The sequence below is a fragment of the Diprion similis genome, chromosome 6, assembly GCF_021155765.1.
Source record: "Diprion similis isolate iyDipSimi1 chromosome 6, iyDipSimi1.1, whole genome shotgun sequence".
NCBI classification, from domain to species: Eukaryota; Metazoa; Arthropoda; class Insecta; order Hymenoptera; family Diprionidae; genus Diprion; species Diprion similis.
In genome coordinates, this window is record NC_060110.1 from 13,851,868 (window position 1) to 13,879,249 (window position 27,382).

Consider the following 27,382-nt stretch of genomic DNA (forward strand, 5'->3'; position numbering starts at 1 on the left):
CACGATCAGTTAGGAAGTAAGCAACGAGGAAATTATATCAGCACTTCATTGAAATCCACTGTATTTCCAACTAAATTTGTGAAAGCTAATTCAAGTTCATCTAACAATTCAAATCGAGTGCAATGTTTTTCTAAGCCTCTGACTTGAATATTGCCAATTAATTATTTAAATATATATTTTGTGACAATAATTTTCATTAATATGATACTCTGAAATAAAAGAAATCAGCCAATACCTAAACCGGCGAGTAAGAATTCATTGTTATCAAAAAAAAATTAACGGTTCATTACATTTCATGGAAGGTATTAATGACAATGGTACACGTCCTATTGTACTGAACAATGATGGGAACAAAGTAGAATAGTAGTAGCGAGTGATATTTTTATCCTCTATTTTATTCTGTTCTCTCTATTAGAAACTACCTTTTGGGTGATTTCTGAAATATAATTTGAATCGTGCGTAAATGCCTGTCTTTGATAAATAGAATGACTATATAAGTCAATGGAGTCTGGTATAGACTTTGAACAGTAATCTGTAATATATAGATATCAATATTAAAAAAAGAGATCTCAGAGAGGTTTAATAATTTTATTTCTTAAGAAATTATTAAAGTAGATAACCTGATTTCTGGCACTATCGATGGGACAACAAATTTAAGATGAATTTTACACTCTCTCAATACGAGTTCACTTCGTCAGTAGTACAAAATTGCAATTCGATCTATCAATAGTTATTTTGACGTCTTTCATTTTATTTTTTATGCCAATGTCACATCTCAGCATTGGCGTAGCTTAGTTGACAAAGTACCAATTTCATCTTGAAGTGTTTCGTTAGATGAACTGCGCTTATTTTGCAACTGTACTTGAGGAACCTTTATTTACAATTATTATATAGCAAATTTACGCATCGTACAGTAATATAAGGGGATAAGAATCCACCAGTAATTGTAATTTCGATTTATTCGCAAATTTACGACATGTGCCAAGAGACATTTGAACACATGCGGAATCATACTTTTTCTCAACTTCTCATTGTCAATCAAACAAATAATTTTCTTTGAAACACACAGTCAGGCTTTTACACTGTACCATAGTTTTACACTTGTACGCGGTATCGTAGTTTTCACTTGTACATTTCGTTGTTACAGCCAAAGTAAATTATAATAAACAAAGCAGACCAAGAGTCAATGCACAAATACATAACTCTCTGTGTAGAAACGGTACATTGTTTCATTTTCCTTACACATTACATAAGGTGATGTGAAAAAATCATGTCAAATTAATTGCGTCGTACAACTCCTATCTTCTATCTGAGGATAACATAGATTTAGCAAAGCTGAAGAACAGTCTGCCATTCCCATTTAAAATCTTTGCTAATTAATAAATAATAACAAAACTACAACCATTTCATCCTCGCCAATTTTCGTTCATTATGCAGTTTAAAAGCCATCTAGAACGGAATATTATTCATGTTTGTGTCTGTTAGGTAAACTGATTATTGGTTGGTCAATCAAACGATCACTCAAAAAGTTGTGTGAATTGCAATAAATATGTAGTTACGATGCTGTGAGGGTAAGTTTCATCTTTTTGCAGTTCGGATTAAAATTTTTTTATTAAAATATAGCAACAATTGATTCAAAAATAGCACTTACATGCACATATTCTTAGATCAAATGCTCGACACATTTTTATTGGACATCACATGTAGGAAAACAAAACTAAAATTTTAAGATTCATGTGAAATTTTCTATTAAAAGTAAACTAAGATTATTGTGTTTATTTTCCTTCCTCGTTACGCTGAGCTGTTAGATTTCTGTGTGAAATTGAAAAAAAAAAAAATATTATTAGGTATATTAAACCATGGATTATGAAGCAGCGAAAGCCGCATGGTAATCGAACTTTACATCTAACTATGTAAATTATGGAAACTGCACATGGCTATTCAATTTATGCATATACCCTTGGCCTACCTATCATGGTAACACCATCTTAAACTAAATCGATAAAAATCCAATGCTCAAAGTCGGTGAAATTTAAAATGAAATGTACAACAAACATCTTCTTAATCAGTAAACACTAAAACTTGAAACAACTGTTGAATCATCTTAACCAGGACAATGATCTTAGGGTAATTGATTATTGTTGTAAATAGAATGCCATAGCAAACCTAAACTGATTACGGTAAATATTCTGTTATAGCAGATCACCAGAAATGAGGTTGCACGTAGCCGCCGCCCATTCCTATAGGATTGAACCGATGCGGGTGGATCTTTTCCATCCGCATTGCACCAGGACCCCCACCAATGAATCCTCCCGTATGGTGTCCACCTCTCGGCGCAAAGCTCCCTCCTCTCCCCAGCACTCCTGGTCCATTAGATCCAGTCATCGTCGCACCTGACCCGCTGCTACCACCGCCTCGTCCACCTCGACCTCCACCTGAAAGCCAAGGAACACACCCTACTCTTACAAAAAAAAAAAAAAATCAAATTCCAATTGTTATGTTACCCATAACTTCAATCTTTCACCAAGACGAATCCAAGTCTTCAATAGATAGGCTTGAAACTAATTCCAAACAGTTTAGACTACATCAAATAATGTTCTTCACTCTTGCACGACAGAAAAAAGAAATCAGCGCATGATAAGCCCCGTATTGATTCAACTTGTTCAAAACAATTTGATGTAATGAAAAAAGTGATTGGAATATTTTTTCACGCCTATTGCTGTAGATGGGGGAAAAAAGCTGTAGGTAATTTTGAAACCTCTCTGTAAAAACGTATAAATTAGTGCTGAACATGTGCATTGATCACTTGATAGTTATTTCAGACCATCAGATAATACAGTTGTTTATCATTTTATGCATTTTATCTAAAATGCCTCAAAATATTCCTCGGTAAGATAATTAATCATATGAGATGCTCGATGATTATGTTAGGTACGCTATTGCAACCACACATTGGTCCCAATATTTGTCAAGTCCACACAAATACCAGAGTATCTAACAGATGTGGAATTTCAAATTATGATGTACATATTGTGCACAAATTTTCTAGCATTGGTAAAGACAATGGCTTTTACAGTATAAATGTTCCTTAAAAATTAGTGCTCTATAAAATTTCGCAATGTTAATCCTTCGAGATTCTAAAGTAACGCATCCTAATACATAGATCAATGTTTTATTATGAGCTACCCAACTTCAAATAATTTTTAGGAAATAAATTGTGCTTATTGTTTAAATTGGCGATGAATTCATTAGTCAATTTAATATTGGTGACAATTACGTGCTTCACATCATTAGTTAAACTTACAACAAGTTTTATTTCCTTTCAAATGTTACAATGAATTAGATAGGCTCGTGATTAAGCTGCTGTTTCAAAATCGTTGATATTTGATTTATCAATTTCAATAGGTAATTGTTCTTGCCTTTATTACTCAAAAACTGAAACAATAATTCCGAGATTTGGATGCAATGTGAACGTGTGAATAAACACGTGAACATTGTGTCAAATTTAGTATTTGATGCTAAATTTTAGCATACAATTTTAACACATGTATCGCGTACTCAATCAACTACAAGTGATTTTTCAGTGGTGTTTACAATGTATTATATCAGTGATCGTAGCGTGACATTGAATCAGAAATCTTTATAAATCAATACTTATGCTTTGAATGAATCAAAAATATTATAACAAAACAGTTCTAAGAGAAAAAAAATCACAAAGCTGTAGGATGTCGCGTAAACGGAATGATTACGAACAAAAATAATCAATTTATGCTTAAAAAAAATGACACAACGTTGCAATCCAAAAGCGTCGGGACATCAGGTTTATAGAGAAAGCAATATTCTATTTGTAATAGTTTAATTAAAGAGAAATAAGTAACACGATACACGTCTTCTGTTAACATTGGGAAACGTTATAAATTTAAGAAACGTGTTTCTTATTGATCTAGGCAAATATTTTCTGTCCTGGCAATTTTTCCAAAAATTAATTATGAACAAGTAATATTGACAAAAATTGAATATGTCATCAGATATCTTTAAGACCTGCTTTAACAACTGAAGCAATCGAAAATTGCCAGCACAAATAAGTACAATTAACAAATTTTTTTCAACACTCAACAACATGTAAGTATATAAACAATTGCATAATTAGTTATGAATAACCAGTTAACACTTTGCTGATATATTACTGTATTCATAAGGAATTTATTGTTTACTTTAATATTTTAGTTCAGTTGAGTCTAAGTTTATAAAAGAGAAAGAGAATTTGAGTATATTATTGGGAATGTCAGGTATTTCTCTAGATTTTCGTTACTTTTCCTTCGCCACTTTTCTCAGCATTACAAGATTCTCTCAGTTCAAACAACTTTTTTTTCCAATTTAATCAACACTCGACATCATAGACTCAAACATGATTGGAACATCAAAGGTATCGAGAACATAACTCAGAAATATTATACATAACTTTGGTATATCAATATTTTCAATGACTAAGAACTCAAAGAAACCATTCTCGACATGAGAGTAAAACTTAAGATGAACTCGTAGTAAAAAGAATTTCGTTAATCATGTATATGTAGGTATATATGGTGTATAAAGTACGGTTCACAGTTTCAAAGTGACTTTTAGTAGTAAAAATAATACTGAATTTAAACTGCTGATATCCTGAGGAAAAATATTAATGGGTCTAGATAAATAAGCAATCCACACCGTTATTTTTTCAACAATATCTGATAGATATCGATACTTTGAGCTACGACTAAAATGCTGTAATTAGAAATAATCTTGATAAGTACCAATCAGTATCCTCGACTGAAACACTATTATCGTAGAGAAAAAACTCACAACAGTGACCTAATTCAATGATTAAACGGGCATCCACTCTAACCCAATAATATGTGTTTCACCTCATTTGCATTAGACCTAAATGGTTGCATTATGAAGTATTTTTTGACTATTCAGATATTCAAAAGTATTGGATAACTGAAATAAGTAAAATGAGTCTTACCGCACAGGGTCTATGTTCTTAACATGGTGACAGTACAGGAATGCAACTGTTTAAAATGAAAAACTCGACTTTTGAGTTGAAATGAAAATCTGTGACTAAATTTACAAATGATTCTAAATTTGAATATTTCACAAGTTGTGGACATCGTACTAACCAAACGTCTAGATAATAGCAATGAAGTTCAGTGAATGGTATTACCTGACAAACAAATGATTGTGCAACAAACTGTGAAACTTAACCTTCGAGCCAGTATATTTTTTTCTCCCTAATGGAAAGATGAACAACTATCCTTATCACAGCCATTGTTAACATTACAGACTTCAGCGTTGCTTCCATTCACCATATCCAGTCTTCAAAACCTCAATTAGTTCATTCTTACATCACTACTTACGTTATTTTATTTTCACATTTGATACCATATTTACAAGAACTCCTTCATTGGCAATCTTATGGAGAATGTGTTTTAACTAACAAAGAAACAGAGAATGCACACCCCGCAGGGGGAAAGTTTTATCCTATTCTCATTAATCGTTGATTCTCATGGTTAATAATGTTTTAAACTTTGGATGCGCATTTTTTTGTTAGAAGAAAGAATTAAACTCGTCGGGATAACAGAAGCCTCCTCGTTAGTTAATACACGTTGAAAGCAACACTGCCACCACATAGAATATTCCAAACACAACTTCCCACCGGATTATGAGATAAGCATGTCGAGTCAAAACGATTGACAAACTTACTAATTAAATCAGTTCTTCCCCAATAACACTAGATTCTTAGATCAAACTAGCCTAATCGCGATGTATTTAATTTTGAGCACCAATTTTATTATTATACTGATTATGTTTAAAAATAGGTAAAATACCAGTAAACATTCGCAATATTAGATTCCTAGATATTTTTATATAGTCTTAAGTAAATTCTGCAAATCTAAAATACTGTAGGTAGACAAGGTGGACTCCATTGATCTAATTTTTTAATTTAATTTAAAGAATAAACTGGCCCACCATAATTGTAGTTATTTTTTGAGCTCTATTTCCATGCATCACGGATTGAAATTGATCGCGTCAAAGTTGCTTGTAAGTGACTCAATGTCAGAGTTGAAAAAGTTAAAATTTATTCTTTTAGACAGAGTTCGAATTAAATAACATCGCTGTAACAAACTCATCCACCTTGAATGTTAAGGAATCTTAGTGTTAAGATAATATTTAAGATAAAACAGTAAAATATTATAACATTCAAAAATACTGCCAGTGATCTAAGCAAGCAAGGCAATAGCCTCATCTTGTGCGCTGTAAAGGTTGTCGATAAATTTTTATATCAACTATTTAAAATTCGATGAGATATAATGACAAATTACTCTCATTATTGATAAATAGTCCGATTATCTTTGAGCTCAATTAATATTAACTCGGAACATCTTATCAAGTTTTTGTAAGTAGAGAAAGAATAAACAATCATGAGTGAATAGGATAAAATTATGTTATAATATATATTTTGAAATATCATAAATATCTATCTTAATCCACAATTTGTACCATACTGGTAGCAAATTAGGTACACCCGCACTTCGTTTGCCTTTATTCGGTTATCTGTAATTGTTGCAGTGTAACATCTCTTCTCATACTGGCGATACCATAGAGTATCTCATGGTTTAACTACTCTATTTATTTTTGGACACACCCTGCTCGCGCAGTACTATCAATTAATGAGTAACACATTAAAATTTTCCAAATTCGCGAAGGAAATACAAAAATTACTTTACACGTACAGAACTAATAGATTGAAGTCTAAGCAAAGAGAACAATTGAAAATTATAGCAAATCCACTCGTTGTATCCAAGATTTATATTTCCTTCTTGGTTTCAAAAAAAGAAAGTGTGTGAAAAAATTATTCACTCAAATGTGGTTAGCAAAAAGCCTTAGAATTAGATAGTGGAAGGGACTGAGAGCAAGATGACAAGAGCCAAAGGTTTTGACTTGAAATAAATCATATTTGTAACCATGAACGCGTCACACGATGGTCAAGTATTTACATGAATTAAAAATTTCGATTGAGATGCACTCGATGCACTGTGTGGATTTCAATTTTTTTGTCCAATAGTATTGGATAAAATATAATCACCGCAGTTCTATCAGTATATGCAAAACGGAATAAGCAAGGGAACACCATGACAATAAACAATACGAACAATTGTTCACGAACGTGTCTCATAAAATTTCAAGAATTAACAATCGGATGAATGTATACTCCAAGGAGACATATTTCCTAATTAAAAATATTGTTTGCTGCATGTTAAGTACTGTTTACGTCTAAATAGTGCTGGATGTGTATCAAAACGAATTCACTGATCAATAATAATCACAACATATTCTAAGTTGAACAATAATCTAATCCAAGAATAATTTCGACTTATTACAAATAATTTAACAGTTCAATGCAGTAAAGAAATGACAAGCTACATCAACACATATTTGTAATCATGGATTTATACTTTACTGGATATTGGTGAAGCAAAAAATGTGCCTCGTTAATCAACAACTGGGACTTGAACCGTTAATTATACAGTTTATTAACGTCGTGACCATTCCCCTTGCCTGTCTCTTTGGAAACTACTATTCTCAATCAAAATATTAGGATGTTTTCGAAAACCAAAAGTACATTTAAAATGAAGTTTGAAAGAAACAGAAATTTTTTCAAACTGAATTCAAATTTTTGTAGCATGTGAATTGCTGGAACATGTGCAGTTCAGTGCATGTGTGTATTATGAAACGCACATTAGGTTAGTGCAGAAGGCAATAATTACATTGCATGATTGATAACTATACATAGTTTGAAAACCAAATAAAAATTTAGAGGTCCTGGCTATCCAAATTAGCTTATCCGCAAGCTACTTGAATTAATCCCAAGAGCAGTCACACTGACATGATTTCAAAACTCGTATTTAATAATAAATATTATTCCCAGAATGGTATAACTTATGTTAAGCAGAAAAAGAGAACTCCAGTGTTTGCACTTGACCGAAGCGTGTAACAATAATTTGGTAAATAGACGTAATGCAAAATACCGTAATCCACGACAAATAAAAATGTTAATCCATCTTGATAAAATTAATTTTTAGACATATTCATAAGCTACCACAGTCAATACTGATATGCCTTTTTCTTGGCGGCATACAAACATTCTCCTTTGGTAGGCATTAAACAGAAATGCTAATTTAGTTTCGAGTCGAGTAATGAACTGCAGTGCAGCAGGCAGCCATGCGCATAAAAGATAAGCACAACTTAAATGATGATCAAAATAATGATCCAACAAATATGTATGTAAACCGAATGGAGAAGAGCTATATTTTAATTTGAATAATCTTGTCAGATTGCTTTTGCCATTGAGTACGAGAGAACATTATTTATCCTGAAGGAAGAGGTGGAAAGTAGAAGCCTATGTAGTAATCACGTAAAGTGTATTTCAGATATGGAAGTAATTACAATACCAAATATATAATACCTAATATAATATATGTATCGAGATTGCATCATAATAATAATAAACGAAAGCTGTTACAATACTTGTATTATAAGAAAGAAATACTAAATACAAACACGAAAAAAAAATTAATAATTCGGCATACCGTCTGAATGTTAGTCGAACAAAATTTTATGGGTTTATCATGGTTCATGATGCACACAACACAACACTTTTACTAATAATATATGGAGTTCCTTCTTCAAAATTTAGTGCTTAATCATCAACAAGAGTTTTTGGAATACGCATAGTATATAATGTTTTGACGAAATGTAGTTGCTAATGTTTTCGACTTATTTCTTCTTTAAACTTTCTGTCTTATATCTTCTGTTTATCAACTGTATCCACAATTCGGTAGAAGTAAAAAAAAAACAACAAAATAAAACTCAAAATAAAAAACAAAGGCAAGCACTGGAGAGCTACGACTAGCAGCTGCATGAAAATGAACAACCCCAAAAAATAAGTGAAGGGGGTTTATTCTAAAAGCGAGTGCGAGAAGCCATTAGAGTCGGACCTTGAGGCGGTCATGTTATCTGGTGAAACAGTTAATTGTTAGAAAACTGATCATTCAAAACACACACACATTGTAACAAGGTGGTGAGTCAACCTTCTACAAATCCATAACTATGCAGGTCATAACATATGATTAAGATATAGGGGAACCATAAAGTTATTGAAAATTAAACTAACACAAATAATTCTTAAATTAACTTCACAGAGAAACTGAGCGCAATCATTTAAACGAAATGAAATACCCGACAAGTTTATTGGCTAACGATATTGAATGCGTAACAAAATTTGAGAATTAAGAAATTTAAATACAAGCTCAATTTTTCAGAATGCAACATGAAATAAAAGTGAACCAAGGATAAAATAATTGTAAAAATTTTTTATCACGACAATAGGTGTAACACGTTTGTATTCCGTACCTGATAGCAAAGTTAATTGTTTACTGCTATTGTGACCAATTAAAATTGAAAATTTTGGAGTTCTGGTGGTCCTTGTTAATTTGCATTGACCGTGCGTACGTATATATGTAATAAAACGGAAGGGAAAATTTTAATTCTTCGCTCCACATTTAGATATAAATATAATACTACCCGTAATGTACATAATTTTTCTTTGCTCTCGGGTGACGAAAATCAGACAAATGAATACCAAATGCTGTTGAAATATTGCACTTACCCCGACTCTGGTTGTAGCCTGCCTGCCAGCCAGCATAATACGCGGCCTTTTGTTTCCCGTGTTCTTCAGCAATTTTGACACAGAGTGGTTCGGAGCCTCCTTCAGGTATCGTCCCATGTAGACCATTGATTGCTTCCTGAGCCTCTTCACGTTTGTCAAACCTGAGAAAATTCAATTTTATGTTAACATAGCATTCAAATCGATTCAACAAGCAATGGCATTGCACAAGTTGAAGATAAACATTTTTTTTTTTTTTTAATATGAGCTGCTTTCTGTTGCAAAGGATTATATAATGAACTTCCAGATATGAAGAAATCTATTTTCTTATAGCTTTGTTGCTCCAAGAGCTCAAAACTCTGAAAGTAAATTCCACAAACTTTGTAATACACTTGCAAGAAAGAAAATTTCCTTTAGCTACCACCAACCATCAACTTTTTCAAAAAACTTAACGAAAAAAACATGTATTTCCGAGAATAAAATCTACTTCTGTTAGTCAGTTTTGCCACCAACATTTGCCAAGACCATTAGTATATTCTACAATAACAGGGCTATGACTGCATCTCAAGTCTTGCAAGAGCCAAGAACTAAATTTAGGTGCAGTGCTCATTTTCGTTGAAGTTGAGTCAAGATCAGTGCCTCACATTTGAAATAAATAAAAAATAGAAAACTGTTGTCGAAATGCTAACACAATGTGTAAACTTTTGCTAGGCACCTCGCACAGTTACCGATAATCAAGTTTTTTGCAAACAGTTTACTTTTCATTGGTTCATATCAATTCGTATCCAGTATTGTGTAAAATAATTAAGTGATGTATTCACCTGACAAATGCAACTCCACGTGGTAAACCTGTCAGCTTGTCTTTCAAGATATTTTTCTGAACAATTTGCCCATATTTACTAAATATGTTGTCAATCTGGCTCTCAGTTATGTTTCTGTAAAAAAAACACAGAGAAAAAACGATTATTGATATATTGAGATCACAAAGATAACATTGTTTCATCTCAAGAATTGTAGTAAAACAAAATTACATATAAATTAATGAAATCAAATGATACATGCACTTGAAGAATATTATTTTCAATGTGAATTTGATTATAAATACCTGGGAAGATTGGTCACATAGAGATTGGTCTCCTTGATCTCTTCGCCGGAGGGTCGGGCCAAGGAAACTTTGAGGCGTTTATTTTGAACTTGCAGTCCGTTGAGCGTCGCGATTGCCGTTGCAGCATCATCCGCCTTTGCATAGTTGACAAATCCAAAGCCATAACTGTACCCCGTCTAGGATTAAAAAAAAAATACTCATAAAAACTACTTATTTTGGAAACAACAAAAGTAGAAAATATTTGTCAAGACAAAATGTAAACAAGGTTTATGAAAAGACATTCGTTCATATAGATCGGAAATTTTATGGACCAAGTTCTTTTACAAACAGCTCTTCAATATCATTCAGAATAAATTAATAGCAACGTACCAATCAAATACTTTAAATAAGTTGTCTTTTATAGCTTTGTGGATATAAGACATGCGATCAATTAATTATGAAAATACACAGGCAAATTTGGTAGTTTTCAGCCCATTTGTAGAATTGAAATATTTATCTAGAAATGTTGGATGAAACAAAATGATGAGTAATATACATGGAGATGAATTACCTTGTAGTCCTTCATGACCCTACAAGACTCGACTGGTCCGATGGTAACGAACATACTGTAGAGTTCTTTTTCAGTCATACTTTGGGGTAGATAATTGATAATGAGATTTGTTCGGGGTTCATCGGACTTGGGCTGATCAAAGTCGGTCATTTTGCGATAGCGAGCAAAATCACGCCCAGCTGCAGTCGAATATTCAGTAGGGTTTTGCAATGCCGATTGACAGGTTAGCGGTTGATGATGCGAAGGCTGAGCGTCAACTGATGGCTGCGAGGTCCAACTGATATCGCCAATCGATACCATCAGCAAATACAAAAAATATAAACAAATGTGTTACTACCTCTGTTCCTCGCATAGCCATAATAGTTTTAAATGTTAAAACAAATATAAAATAAATATCTAACAACATGTTGCCCGAACCTGTGTGGGAAAACAAACGAAAATAATGATAACTGAACGAGGGAATCTAGAACGATCAGAAAAATTCAACTAAACAACAACGTCGAAGTGAGTAAAATTTACCCGACCTAGAGCAACGCGGAAACAAAATTAAAAATAAAATATACACGTAGAACTACCGCTAATACAACTACATAGAGGTGTGTATGTATATATATATCAACCAAAATTGCGATGTCATTTTAGCGACCAAGTAAATCTGTCAGAACAAAGAAGTGACATACCTTACGACGCTTGGGTGAAAAGTCCGGGTGTTAAAAAGCAGGTACAAATGCTTTTTATCACGTTACATTAGCGTAATTAACAACCAGAATTATATAACACTGGCGATCGTAATTAAGGCTAGCCGTTGCACTGAACTGTTAACACCAAGAATCGCGGAGAGCCAGGGGCGAAGCGTCGAGCGAACCTTTCTCACCGAGAACCGACACAGAACTGCGAATAATTCGGCGACCAAAACTCAGCTGGTCGATCTTCTCCCCTATCAGCCGCACACCCTCTTACGACGAAATTTGGAAAATCAATTCAAAATTACAACCGCCAACGATCGTTCCGGGTACGCAAGATACGAGCTGACGAAGCGAACAGAAATCCTAACAACTTATCGCCATGTCGACACCGGAGTAGAGCGGCAAGCCGGGGACTCGTTGACTCGTTGCACGCCACGGAATCGTCCGCGTCTCCCCCCCTCCTGCTGCCGCCGCCGCCGCCGACCCCCCCCCCCCCCCCCCCCCCCCCCTCCCCCGCCGATCCCCTTCCCCTCACGATGCCGCTTCCTCTCTGCGCCGTGCCTATCGTACGGACGTACGGTCGGTCGGTTGGGTCGGTTCGACGTGCCAAGCAAGCCAGCCGCCGCTTGTCGTTGGCGCGCACAACGGGAAGCCACGAGAAGGCAGGCAGCCTCGTTGCAGCAATGCCTTGAACCGCGCAACGCCGCAACGCGGTGAGACGAAACGCCCGCCAATGGCAATAAATAATCAATTTCGATCAGCGGCTCAGCGTTAGCAGTACCGGAGACATGTTACCCGGGTGTAATTTACGTGTACTGTATGTATGTACCTATGGGGATATGAGATATCGCGTACCTTGTGTTCCAAGTCGAACCTGTGAACATCTCAGGTCACCTCGCGTTGGTTGAATTTTTTTTTCCTATACTTATATCCTGCACTACCCTGGTTATTAAACTGCAGCCGGTAAATACGTGCGACGCTTTTTCTTTTTCACAATAGACTTATTTTATTGTACACGATAACGGGAATTGGGGATAACAGGAAACTGCTTGCGTGTATTTTCAATTGTTATTTTTAACGAATGCGTTATTTGGTCACGAAATAAATAAATGTGTAAAATAAAAAATAAAAATGAAAATAAATGAAATTTAAAAAAAAAAAAATTATAATTTAAAAAACCACAAATGATATCGAGGTGATATACAAATAAAAACCAACCCAATATTTACATTTCTTGTTATCTACGCGAAATAATGCAGTAATGTAGACAAAATTGAGAATTATCTGATAAACTAGAAATATTTATACTTTTTTTTAAACACGTCTGTTATCCACACAGGTAAAATACAGGCCGAAATATCGATTTACATTACCTTGTGTGTTGGTTTACGTAGTTGTCCGAATTCTGCTTTTGGTAGAATCCGTCCATTTTGAATTTCCGCTGCACATAATCATTTGCCGCAGTGTCGGATTCTTTTTGTTTTATCTGGCTTCCCGGGCGCAGAGCTGCATTCGGATTATCTGCGACTGCTCGGGAAACTCCGAATCTCTTCGAATGCAATTCCTAGTCCCAGGGTTTCGTCTGAACCATGCGGCGGTAGAATCAAACTGCATTTTGAGCATGCGAAGTGCAGACAATCTTGTGTAGAACAATCTACCGCATATCAAGCGTGTTTATCTCATATTGATTGCCGCTCGGGCTGCACTGTTTGTCGGGCGACCCAGCATTTCCAGCCAATCTGAATACCAACTTCGACAACACGCATTGCGTATTTCCCATACTCGATACTACTACAATAGGTATCTCGCCCTCGTAAAGCAGCTGACCTCGACGATGGTTGCTCATCGCCATTCATGAAAATCGCTTTGGCCCCAATTTTTTCCTATAGTACGTTCGCGCCGAACGAAAATGTTCAATGCGTCTAGCCTGATCCGTAGCGTCAATACCGTCTTAAGTGATGTCGTTGTTATGATACTTTCAATGCCGCGTGTACACGGTAGTACCTAAGCTGATAAACAATATCTTTCAATTCCCCTCATCCTCAGGAGATTCAGCGTACGAGCGGTGGCCTATAGAGTACAGGTGTATACAGAAGTCGTAAACAACCCAGCGAGACCGCTGACAGCACACTGCAGCTAATTTTGGAACATATTGTTGGCCTAAATCTGTGCCGACTAGTGCCGCAGGGGGCTTGAGGATGTCCGTGATTTCGGCAATTGAATTACCAAGCCGGACTTGCTACTGTGGAAGAAGAGTGCACATACTTTAAATTCCACTCGTTATTCGCATCATTCGTCGAACGGCAATGCATTTATAAGGCCGAGAACATACAAGCAATGCGATTCGTTTCTCGCATTTTTTTTCTGTCTGTCCTACGCGTGGCGAGAGAAACCAAATGAAACCTAAGAGAAACGTTTCTGTGTTACACGAGAGGGATGAAAAACAGATTCCTCTGGGCCGGACAAGGAACCAGAGGAGATCGTACGAAGACTGAAAGAAGCGTTGTCACGTTTGATGACAGCGTTGCCGTATTTCAGTCCCATACCCTATATGCGTTAACTGTGCCACCCGGCCCGCATGTTACTCCGGAGTTACAATGATTTCGTAGGGGATTGATCACTGGGATTGATCGGTAGGATTAAGGATATAATTTAATGATAATATTAGGCGGAAGATGAAGTTACATTCAGTACAGGCATACATTTTAATTAAAATTTTTGTCAACGTACAAATGAAAGTACCAATCAAAGCTACTTTCGACCCGTGAAAATTCGAAAAGATTAGAATATAATGTATAATGTAAATACCGTAGTTTAGAGACAGACTATTTTGCGTTTTTTTTATAATTTCTCTATTTACCGAATACGAACGAAAACATCACGACGTACTTGCTTCTGGAAGAGTTAGCACGAACGTGGCATACCAAATGATATTCCCTTGCAACTCCCGAATTGAGGTTTTTCACACAGCCGAATTGAATGCTCTGTTATACCGACTGGTACGATACCTCTCTATCGCATTATGTGTAATCAAATCCTGAATCATGAATTCGCGAAATAATGTTTCAGCCTCTCAAGAACGTGGCTGCATATTTTCCTTACCATTTCGATGTGGTATTCTATGTCAATTTCAAGCTTTTTCATTAGCAATTAGCAAATGATTGCCGGTTTTTTCACTGCAGCTGACTGCAGCTAGGCTATGCAGCGTTACAGCACTACATTTACTCAGAGGGCGCTGGTTTGCGATATATTTCGTCTAGTAATATGATTTACCCAGCGTTCTAAACAGCTTAGCTGTCCCTGATCGTTCAGCAGGAATCGTTTGTACCGATTGCGTTCACATAATATTTTTCACGTCGCCGACAGAGCGCGAATGAATCGTATACTCGCGCACGACGTTTATTTATGCACATATCTTACGGTGAGCGGGAATTCATTAAACTGAAATACCGAACAAACGAAGCAGCGTTGGAACAGAACTTGCGAACAAAATAATGGATAAAGATTTAAATTCAGTGATTTGAATACTTCCACAATTGCTGGTATTCAAAATCAATTAATAGCAGTTTTACAATACGCTGATTTTTGGATGCATGTAAAACAACCAGCTAATAATTTTCCACTCTACACTTCGTTTATCAAAATTTCATAAACAAAATACAATAGGTAAAGTTTTACATGACAAATAATTCCAGTGGGATGAATTTTTGCCGAGAAATACTTGGCGATGACAGATTTAATCCGACAAACGTCAAATCATCAACTGGCAACCTATCGACGAATCCGCGATTGTTCCCTGCCAACGATAATGAAAAAATAACAAACTAGAAGGCTCGGTTGAACTATAATAAATTTTTGTCCAGAGCACAAAAACACACAGGCCATTACGGCTTTTTGGCGAGGCTCGAAGTAGAGCTTTCCCGTAATTAATAAATTTATGCACTGCCCGTTTTTCATACCGACAGCTGGTAATGCTCATTGTTGAATTCAAAAGTCGATCGCGGCGTGCACAGAGTTTATATTTTAAGAATCCAAATGCCTGGGCTGGATTGAAGAGGGCAATTAAAAAAAGCTGCGAGTAGCATTTTTGCTTAGATCCAAGGAAAATACGATGGCAGCATTGCAGTGATTTTTAATTCTCCTCTTCAATTACAGACTTGTTTCTTCGTACGAAGACTCGGTTCAGCTACGGCCAGGCTGCGCAAGAGCGACCTGCGCAGTATGCCGTAGCAGCTGGAACACGGATTGGCTCAATCCCCCCGAATTCGATATAGACGAACACATGCATAGAGTAGGATCAGTCAGTCGCTGTCTTTTGTACAGCATCGTTATGCGCGGTGATCTGACTCTGAAATTAGCCGAAATGTCAGCTCCGGATCTCGGATTAGTAAAGAAGGCAGAAACAGCTGTCTAGTTGGCACCCTTGCTGTGCTCCGCGAGGCGACCAAAATCACAAAACTGGTAACTCAGTTCAGAATTTTTGCATTATACTGTACACAAATTACAGTACGATGTATGCACGCATCTACATGCATATATTTGAATCGTGCTGCGAAATTAATCCTTATCAATCAGTGAGTGGCATGTGAGCGTAATAATGAAGTTTCTCCAATTTTTTACCCTGTGATTTTATCGGACCAATCGAAGCGTTTACTGACAAAAAAATTCATTCATGGTACCGTCATTCGTACGGCGACATCGTCTCTCTTCTGCAGTGCGAAAAAATCAAACGCGAAAACTCCCCTTCCCCTAAACTCTCTACATCATCGAATGACGGCCAGTTTTTGCGTTGATCGATAACACGCATTAACTGTAGGTACCTGTTTTTAAGGCGAATCCGGACGCTATCGAAGAAAAGGTATTTAAACAATCTCCTACGTTACATGTATATAAAACGTATATATCGATATCATTTCGAACATCATGGGGTATCAGCCCACTTAATTTGTATGAACTAGGAGTTTGATAACGAAAACTGTGTCATGGCGAAAGATTTCTTCCAGATTCAAGTACCAAATATTTTACATCCGAATAATGGAGACGAACGTTTGGATTTAATGAAACTGTTTAACTTTTTTAATTCTGGTATTTGTTTCGTACTAATGAGTGCTAAATTTTCCTTGTAACAATACTTGAGCAGCGTTATCGCATAATTGTGGGTTACACCGTGATGCGGTTAATGAGTAAACGAAAGATAAGATTTTATAGACGGCAAAGTGGTCAGAATTCAACCAAACCTGCAGTTTTCAATAGCACGATCAGCAGAATTTTCACCCCGAGAGATCGATTTTTGCTAAGGGATAACCCGTATCCAAAATGAGAGCTTATTGATTTTCCCTGATGCATGGAACTACCGCGTTTCCGTGTTGCGTTCACGTAAAAATAAAAAATCCCGCTCTCGCAATAGTTCGTCAATTTTCAACCGATATACCGGCTGCATGTTCAATTTTTCACTGTCAAGGTTCGATCCCGAAAAAAACAAGAAAAAAATTACAGATAATGCGTAGTTTTTCCCGTTCGCCGAATTGTTGGAAATGACTAGAAAATTTTTTTTCATCTCATACAACGTGATCTTAACTATATTGTATAATCATATATGTGCGGACTATTAATTAAAATGACAAAAATTTTGATATATTCCGAGTTCATTTTTCTATCTTTAACATAACTCGACGCCTTGTGAATGCAAAAACGCTGCCTCTCGGTTTACCAAAACCTACTATAAATTATACATATTCCAGTATTCATTTCAGTAAAAACAAACACGATATGTCGAATGGTATCCACTAAGCCGGAAAGAATATGATGGTATATATTTGTTGTAACGTGATCAGGTGATATTGTCGCTTTTGTCAAAAAACGTGGAAGGATTTGGTTGTTTGTTAAATCTACACGGAAATTGAAGCACCAAATTTTATCACCTGATTAAACCGCGGAATATTAACACTGAACACACACGCATTTAAATAAAATATTGAAGTGCGCACGTGCCTCCTACTATAGATTTCTATTTACTGTATAAGATTACATATGTATTCATGTTTGTCCAGGCTTCGGAAAAGCAAGGACGATATTGTGCTTAATAATTTTTAGAACGCGATTATTGCAGCTGCGACGTTTCTCCAAAAAACGAATTATCATGCGGATGCTATTATAGGGAGTAGCCGTGCTGTTTTTCGAAAAATTTGTCAAACTTATTTATATATTATTGAAAAAATTTCAGTCAGCGTTCAACCAGATGGTAATCACCTTTTATACGGGCAAACAATTTCATGCAAACGGCCGTTTTCCAGTTTTTATGCTTTTATAAGCTCGTGATACATCGACGTTTGAATAATATTACTACTTGTTCGAATATATCGCTTAAATTACATATTTGGAAAGCGTAAATTAGCGGAAGCAGACAGTTGTAATCAGTAGTCAACGCATATATAACGCACAACTATTCATCTCGACAACCCGACGAAACGGGAGTTACAGTGCTCTCTAATCTACGCCAATCAGTATGAATTTTCGTTGTCAGCCTCCAGCTGGACGTGGTACATCCGGCGTCATGTCAAAAGCAAACGAGTAACTTGGAAAAGTAGTTGGAAAATTACTTGTTTCGATTTGACCTACGCCTATCCAAGAAAACTCTTCACCTTAATATTTGAGATCAAGAATCTAGTTATCGTCATATCAAAAGGCCGGAGAAGAGGCATTACGTTTGTACCGAGAACCCTGAAAGTTCAAACGGTTCGATTCTTGGCTTGAAATTCGCACAGCATTAATTAATTATGTGCGGAATAATTTTGTGTACTTAGCTGGTCTGACACGCGGTATTCTTGTGACACGTTGAATATTTACATTGTTTTCAATATCCGTAGTCTGTCTACCTCTATGCAAACATAATTACACGTGTGGAATTATGGGACTGCGGCTGCTGCTTGAACGCGGAAGTATCACGTGATTGAAGGTTGCAACGTTATCGTAACGAAACATCGGAAAAAATTCACTATTTTCGTAGTTTTAAAATGACCGAAGGGACTAAGATTCCAGAATATGAGTATGCCTCGTTTTATAACGTTTTACTGAATTTCAAACATTTCGAAAATCGCGAATTAACGATTTTCCTCATCATAATCGTTACGATAACGTTACTAACTCAACATGATGAATTAAGTTTACATGACTGATGCCAAGCAACTCGCTTCGCATATTTACGGAGCGGAAGTTCGACGCTTCGGTTCGCCAGTTTTATTGTGAGCTAGGGAATATAGACACGGTGTGGGTACAAAAAAAAATCTGAAAAGGTATTACAAAATCCCCATGAAACATATAATTTTTCATTTAGAATCCAATTCGTTCTTACAGTTGCTCAATGGAGTATCGATCGAATTGAGCTCAAATTCGCTGAAATGGGTTCACGCAGAGACGACGAACCACCACGAGCATCTACATAGTAAATTCTAGTGCAGCTAGTCTACGGACAGTGCAGCTTTCACTACAAAAATTCGTGAACACGACTCGTTCGGTACAACGTGCCTTCGCCCTAGGGACGAAATAATCGTCGTTGTTCACCTCTTACACTGATGATCTGCCGTCGTGTTTTTGTCCCGCTATATGAAAAGGAATGGTCGTCACGTGACGTAGGCCTGCACTTGAAACCTTGCGAAAAAGGAGCCTCGGGACGTGACGCAAGGCTCCGGTAACTGAGCGAAGGTCAAGAGTCACGAGTCACGGCCCTAGCGCGTTCTGTAGGGCTGACTGTGAGTGGTTCTTGGTTCTTGCCACTCTCGTCTTTGTTGGCTTGCTTCCGACTGCATCGCCGCGTCGCGGTTGGCGAATAGAATCAATCCTTTCTTCTCCCGTGGAATAGAGGAAGGAGCACACGGACGACGCTGCCCGGCCTTGTCCATCGGTCCAGGTTAATCACTCCAAGCGTAAAGCCGATCTAACCTTGAGGCGAGGAAGAAATGCGTGATGTAGTTTTAACGGCGTTACGTAGTTAATCGAAATTCGGTTACCTTGCGAGTCTTACTAGCGTATTAGGTTTTTCAGAGTTTGGAAATGTCGTGTTAGTTTTTTTTTGGCAAAACTCTGTATATTCACTCTATATGATTCCAAGATCTGTCATGCATAGAAGCCATTTTTTTTTTTGTAATTTATAACCGAAAAATTGTAACTCTGATCCAGCGATTGCATGTTTTATACATGGTGTGCGCTGTTGCCACGTCGCAACTTATTGTGGTCTGCACAGCTGGATACAACTTTTTTAAATGATTTTTCGAACAGTATAGAAGTAGTAAATGAGTCTGAAATATTTTTTTTTTCCATTCGTATTAGATTTTGTAAAATGAGCGAAGACGTATTTGCTTATATTTTATAAACAGTCCCGTTAATCGATACAAAATTTTTATCTGGTGTTTGGATTACGTAAATATATTGAAATGCCAGGTTTTTTCGAAAACTAAATGGTAATCTTTGTGTGGTTAGAACTCTCTCAGTGTCGTCATCGCTCGCTCGCAACTTACGCATCGGTATATATCAAGTTTGCTTCCAGCTGATACTACATGCGCTGATAAACGCCATTCGACAGCTGTTGAAACCTCGGTTGAAACAAGAGCTCCATTGATTATTTTTTTACAATATTTAATATACTCGAATTTTATCGAGAACAGTCCTGCCGCAATATCAACATGGCCGCCGTTTGTCTCACTTGCCATCGTATTTCGGCTGTAATATCGTTTCCAGTACCTGCTACTTAGTCATCAGGACTTCATGGAATACAGCCTGGCGGCAAGAAAAGATTAATTGCATGACCTCACCAACTAAATAAGTTTAAACCAACAGAATTCAGCTTCTGAATTTTTGCATCATATTCCTCATGGTCGGTTCAGACTGTTCGAAATAAAAATAATCACACGTTCGTGAAAAAAATTCGAAGAATCAATCGCATGAAAGATATTTTTCTCTGTTTAACGAAAAATCGCAAAACCAAGAAAACTCCTGATTCTCGACCAGGGCATGCGATCTTTTGCAATAACTCGTCTATTGTCTATGCCTGTCCTGCGTCTACTTTATGAAAATTGTCCTTGATAATGAGTCAATAAAGCGGCGTATGTAAAATTAATCATATCTCCAGCTATAGTACCGACTCTATCACACATTACATTAAAAAAAAAAATAAACAATTATTATAGATACCAGCATTATAATTGCTTAAATCGATACGTAATATAACGTGATCGCGACGGTGGCACGATAAATAGCTCGGAAACTCATAAATAATCCATGAATTGAGCTATGATAAAAGGAGTGCAATGAGAATGGTGGGGGTTTGGTGTCTGCGGTATCGCCTCTGACGATTGGCTGTCACGCAATCACCTTCTTGATCCTTATAATTTCATATTATATCTCATCCTCTGTCTATTTCGTTGCAAAAAAGGCGCGCGATGATCTCATAAACATAATCGCGATTCTCCTCTGTGTTTTGAGGTAGATTACAAGCACCGTAATTAATCCCATGTCGCTCGTAATGCCTCTTGTACAGAGACGACGTACTGATTAAAATCAGAATTACAACTTCGACGAGAATGGAGCATTAGAATAATTAGCTCACAATCAGTGCAAAATCGTACGAATTTCATTACTCTTATATAATTTAAGGTATTGGAATTGTTTGTCTATTTTACGATTCGAGCATAAGTACATATGTATATTAGAAAGTTGAAAGTATGTCTAACAACTTTTTATGGCCGAAAAAATTTCAAGGTTGTTAAATAATTTTAATGCAAAGCTTCGTTCTTCTGAAAAATATTTAGGCTGTTTCCAAACAATGCTCGTGGTAATATTCGATTTAAAAAAAAATGTATAACGTCCAGTAACGCTGTGAAGTGATCCAATATCAGAAAATTAATCTTCCAAAAAGAATTTTGGTTTCAAAACGGAAAATAAAAAGATGAAATGAGCGAAAATTTGAATATACTCGGACAAATGACATTAAATTTTCTTACCATGCAACTGGACGGATATGATAATTAATAAGAGAATCGATCGTGTTCCAGTTTCGCGATTTGAGCGTCCCTGAACCGCGCAGCGTGTCTCTTATACGTGCCACCTGAGTCTATACCTATGTGCGTATCCATTATTAAGCACGCGTATTCTACGCTATACGTATACCTACTGCATAAATTGCGTCTGCCGTCTTCTACGAGATCGTGCGAACCGTGAAACCGGTTGCAGGTTGCCGGGGAGAACCTCGCGGTTCCTGAGACACGTTGACGGATTGGAAAGGTCCAGGACTGCACTCGCTAACCTGCACAATAGAATATATGTATGGTATAAGCATGACGTATCAACCATTGCAGGATAAATTGTCGTCACAGTGGGACCAAATCGTCCACATGCGTTTTAATATCGGCCTCGCCTTTAATTGCACAAGCTGCTGCAGGACAAAGTTGTGACTCAGGTTACAGTATTTGTAATTGGTTTCCTTGTGTATAATGCTGCTGCATGGCGAGTGTATAAGCGTCGGTTGGCTTTGCACTTCAGGCTTTAATCTCGAAGGTACCGTCAAAAATCGACGAATTGTACAAGAGTATTTTCGTATACTAATACCAGTGTTATACTTATCTACTACTACTTTAAAAATATATATCAAATGTTAATAAAAAAAATTCACATTTCCAGATGGAATATGTATGTATATATATATAGGTGATTGAGTTTCAAGGATACGTCGTTTATCGCTTGCCGTTCGTGTAAGCCTTCGCTTCATTTTTCTTCTCTCTCTTTGCGATTATTAGTTTATTTTCAATCCTGTTTAACACTTATAATAATATTTTTTCTACAAACTATACGGAGATAAACAACGCATCCTTAAGTCACCGTCAAGATAGTTGAGTTCAGTTTAATTGCAAATATTTAAGATTCTCAGATAAAAAAAAAAAAAAAACTCAATTACGGTACCTATATTATTTATTAATCATATTACTCAGAGGGATCGCATAGTGCTTTACCATCATTTCAACGCTTAAAGCATTGATTGCACTCTTAAGTCATGTACAATGCAATGCAGCAGTGTTGGAAATTAATTTCGTAACGAATTATAACAAAACAGTGTTATTCGAAATGAATTTACGTCACCGCTGAAAATGTATAATCAGCGCGATAAGTTTGCGGCAAAGGAAGTGCGTTTTCTTGCCCGCGTCTCAGTGTTATCGCACTTATAATTTAATTTTTTTCTCATAATTTTTTCTCACTTATTGCTTTTTATTCAATTTTTCTCCAAACCTTATGATACCTGCAAAATCCCGTTGATGCTGTGTAGGATATTTTTTAGTCTGGACTTCGTTCACTTGACCTAATGTCGTCACACCTTAGAAAGTTTCTCGTTACTATTTTGGAGCATTTTAATACCTTCGTTGCCTCAGCTGGTCTACATTCCATGACCTCCGAAATCTCTGTTAAACAAAATATGATATCCCATTTTTATAATTATAGTTACGATCGATCTCACAGGAGTAATCATTTCTCGAAATTTTGGTGCACTAATGTTTCTTCTCTTCTTTTCAGTCTCAAATTCAGATCGGGAATATTAATTTTAATCTTCGAAAATCAATCTATCTAATCTTAATTTTTGCATTGCATTTTAAAGACGACTGCAGCTGTACAGTAATCCTTAAAACTCGAGGCAGACACTAACATAATTTCGCACATAATACGTTTCTCGACAACCTGATTTCGCGCCCAGAAGCCAAAATAACCAACCAACGAACGAAAAATAGGACACTATAGGTGTTTCCGAGATATACGTTCACTTACTGGCGTCGCACAATTGGCGCTGCATAAAATCAGCGCGGATTTTGGCAAATCTCTGATTTGCATTGAACATATTAAAAATAAGACGTCAATATCTTGACAAATTAATTCTTTCATTATTAATTCTATACTCTTCAGAATAGTCTCGTTAGTGCTACAATCTTAATTTCTTTTGAAATTTACGCGTGACGTCACAGTGTGCATAGATATAGTTAAAATACAATGTGAACATGATAACGTCACGCAAATTTAACTGGGTATATCTTTGTTGATAAACATTGAATTGAAAAAAGAAAAAATACGTTCCAATTATTTTTCGGCATTCATCCGACGGAGCTACTGTAATTTTTCATTCAACGACCTAATTGTATACATGTACGTTATTTATATATATATATATATATATATTGTGATTGTGTGAGTTAAAAAAAAAGATTTTTCTCGTATTATTTGCAAACGTAAAGCAAGATGCGAGATTTAAAAAAAACTGTCGAATGATTCTCACCAGAATGTGAAAAATATCTTATAAACGATCTAATTGATTTTGTCTATGAATGAACGAGTGAAATGAAATGTTCAATTTTCATCGTCTAATAATATTATACTACACACTTTGTTAACGTTCGCGAGAAATCAACTTATGCCAAATTGTTCGACGGTTGATGCTGCATGAAGGTGAAGCTAGAAACCAGAGTTGGTAGCCAAAGGTGTTAAACTATTTTGAAATAGAAAAATGCGGTTCAGTTTCATCTTCATAATTCTATAAAAGTATTAAGGGTTCAAGGTAGTTCACAAAATTGTCATTTTCGGACTTCACACCCTTATTCGAATGAACATTAGAACGTTTGGCTGATCATTCTGGCTGCTACCTTTATAGCCTTGTCGATGCTGCGAAGGTGAAAAGAGTTTTCTATTGCACGAATTTAATTCCGCATATTGTCGTATAACTTTACATGTGTATTATACAATCCGCAATTACTTTCTATGTTCCAGAAATACGAGGGATTACAAGCCATACGAAGTTTTTCGAATAGTAAAGGTGAGTGGGCAAGAAATGTTGTTTTATTTATACAAATTCTCGCTTATTTCACGAAACGTGAGTGAATTCGGTCTACTTATTATGCTCCGATCAGACAAGATTTAGTGAAACATAGATTTCACGTAGTAAATAGCACGAATATTTCCTTGATCCTGAAAACCTTGCAACGTATTCCTTAGAATTTCACGAGTTTGTATAGATTCAACGTTGCGTGACGTGCAACCGAATAAAAGTAATTCAAGAGACTGCCAAACCTTGCAATGGGTGGCGTTTGGAGATCAAGTAATTGACTCACAGGATTTATAACAATAATTTGGAAGTCACGCGATCTAGCTTGATTTTACGAGGCGCAGTGTAAAGACTCCAGTGTTCTTCTCCCTAACACGAATTTCATCAGCTATCTTCACGCGTACAACTACCACGTGGCACGTATACACTTTTTTTTTTCTTTTGAGTCACATTGTATAGGTAGGACTGCAGCTTGTCAAGCAATCAAAAGCAAAAATAATTAAAAGAGGAACATGGCGGGGCAAACGAAAAAAGATAATAAATAAACATATACGTGTAAAAGAATAAAAAGGAACGCAGCGTACATAGTTTATGAATTTTTTTTTTTATACTTATGCTGTTCAAGAAATAGAATGCTGGGTATTATCTATAACGCACCCGCTTGCTGTAGAATTGATCTTTGCTATTATTAGCAAAGATTGCGTAATTTTCACGGTCCGCCTTATCATGTCTGCGGCATCAATCGCTGAGATATATACTGGAATAAATGCATACCGTGATGACACCTCGCGTTATATTAGAACGCCATGGATTATGTGAAAACCTGACAGACGCTCGACGGTGAAAGTCGTTTCAAAAACATCTGAAAATATTGAGAAAGTTTCATCCGGATAATTTACGGCGACGTCGTTTTCCCGAATAAATTCTTGCCAGTGACGTACCGGCGAGTTTATATTTACAAAAATTTTTTTTTGCAACGAAATTTTTTCTTGCAACGAAACGATCAAGATTAGTTTTAATTTAGTGCTTCGCATTTTCGTATACGATAAATCGTACAACGTAGCTGAATCTTATAAATTTCGCATCACAATAATTTCGTAATATTCCGTGGAAATGATTCGTGACGATAATTAATGTTGGCTTAATGAAACGATGCGAGTCAACGAATCTTCGCCAATAGCGAAAAACGGTGATTTTTTTTTCAAAATTCGAAATGGTATTGATTTGTTTTTAAACTGCATTTTTTACGATCTTATTTTCTGTTCGTTATCGCAATCAAGTTTCGTTCTTGCTTCTCGCTGATTATGATACGATTTTATTACACTTGATAAGTGCTATCTACTTTCAATAACCTCACACAGGTAGAGTGCAGAGGCTTTATAAAATCGCAATAACCATTCCATGGCGAAAAACAGACGCGTTGATATTTTAGACAGTAAAATTTTTTTACAAGGATTAATAATAATGGATGGGTTGATCGTATAATCTACTAGTTGATCAGATTATGAGTTTAGCGTCAGAAGCTTAGAAGTTGGTTTTGCCAGATGCAAGTGAAAAAAATAAGTGGAATATCAGAACGAAACTGTAATGCAATGCACATCCAACGAAGGATATGTTTTTTTGGCTTGTTGGTGAATGAAAATAATGAAATAGCTCGGTGCTGCATTTTTATTAAAAATTAAAAAACTCGAGTGACGCAGGTGGTCTGGGACTTCGAGAATTGTACGTATTCTGGCGTACGATTAAAAATAATTTCTGTCCTGTGGCAATATAGGAAGAATTCGTTGCCGACAGCGGAGACAATTTCCTGCCTACGTTGCTCGATGGACGTATTCTCTGTGTTTAAAGATCGCCACCATGCCCATTCGTGGGTGCCTTATCTTATTTAATTTGCAGAATCATTCCACCTTGAAGCTACTCGTTGAAGCGTGGCTATTTTAAAAAACGATGTATAAACACGGATTACATACACGGACGTGATAATCTTCTCAAACGTGTTAAATGAAGTGTGTGAAAGTGCGACGTAAATAAGATGAATCTGTATTTGTACAAGTGTATAGTTAGGTAAGATTCAAGGTCGACGAGCGTAGACGCGAGAAATACGATGATTGGACAGCAGATTTTCGTTATAAAAATCCTCTCAAATCCTTCTTTTCGTCATTCCTACTCGAATTATCTTATCAACAACTTTCATTTTTATTTATCCATTTTTCATTTACTCATTGTTATCCACTTCGAATGTTCGTTGTCTCAGTATGTAACCTTTGTTGTGTTCCCAGGCTTCATAAATTCGTATAGTACTGAGAAATCGGTATTTTTATCGGATGACACGCCCCCTGGGCTAGTGAAAAATTGATTGCTATTTAAAAAAAGTGATGATCCACACGGCGAGTAATTCGTTAATTAATTATTTGAATGGTTTTAAAAACTCGTCGTCATCTGAAAGTGAGTTAGATAGATCTTTGAATCAGGTAGATACTTTAAT

At 36.2% G+C, this 27,382-nt stretch overlaps 1 protein-coding gene across 5 annotated transcripts; it reads right to left on the reverse strand.

Annotated features, from left to right (window-relative positions):
• Window positions 1-743: 743 nt before the first annotated feature.
• On the reverse strand, window positions 744-13,553 carry LOC124407753 (sex-lethal homolog). Of its 5 annotated transcripts, XM_046884232.1 has the most exons (7): window positions 13,421-13,541; window positions 11,362-11,638; window positions 10,812-10,987; window positions 10,528-10,641; window positions 9,710-9,870; window positions 2,207-2,435; window positions 744-1,812 (listed from the first exon to the last, which is right to left on the reverse strand). In XM_046884232.1, coding segments are annotated over exons 1-7 (1,014 nt in total). In that variant the 5' UTR covers window positions 13,477-13,541; the 3' UTR covers window positions 744-1,811. The 5 variants fall into 5 exon arrangements, with proteins under 5 accessions (XP_046740188.1, XP_046740187.1, XP_046740189.1 ...); XM_046884231.1 differs by having other exon boundaries at window positions 744-2,435; window positions 13,421-13,544; XM_046884233.1 differs by lacking the exon at window positions 13,421-13,541 and adding an exon at window positions 12,042-12,489 and having other exon boundaries at window positions 744-2,435; window positions 11,362-11,778.
• Window positions 13,554-27,382: the final 13,829 nt, after the last annotated feature.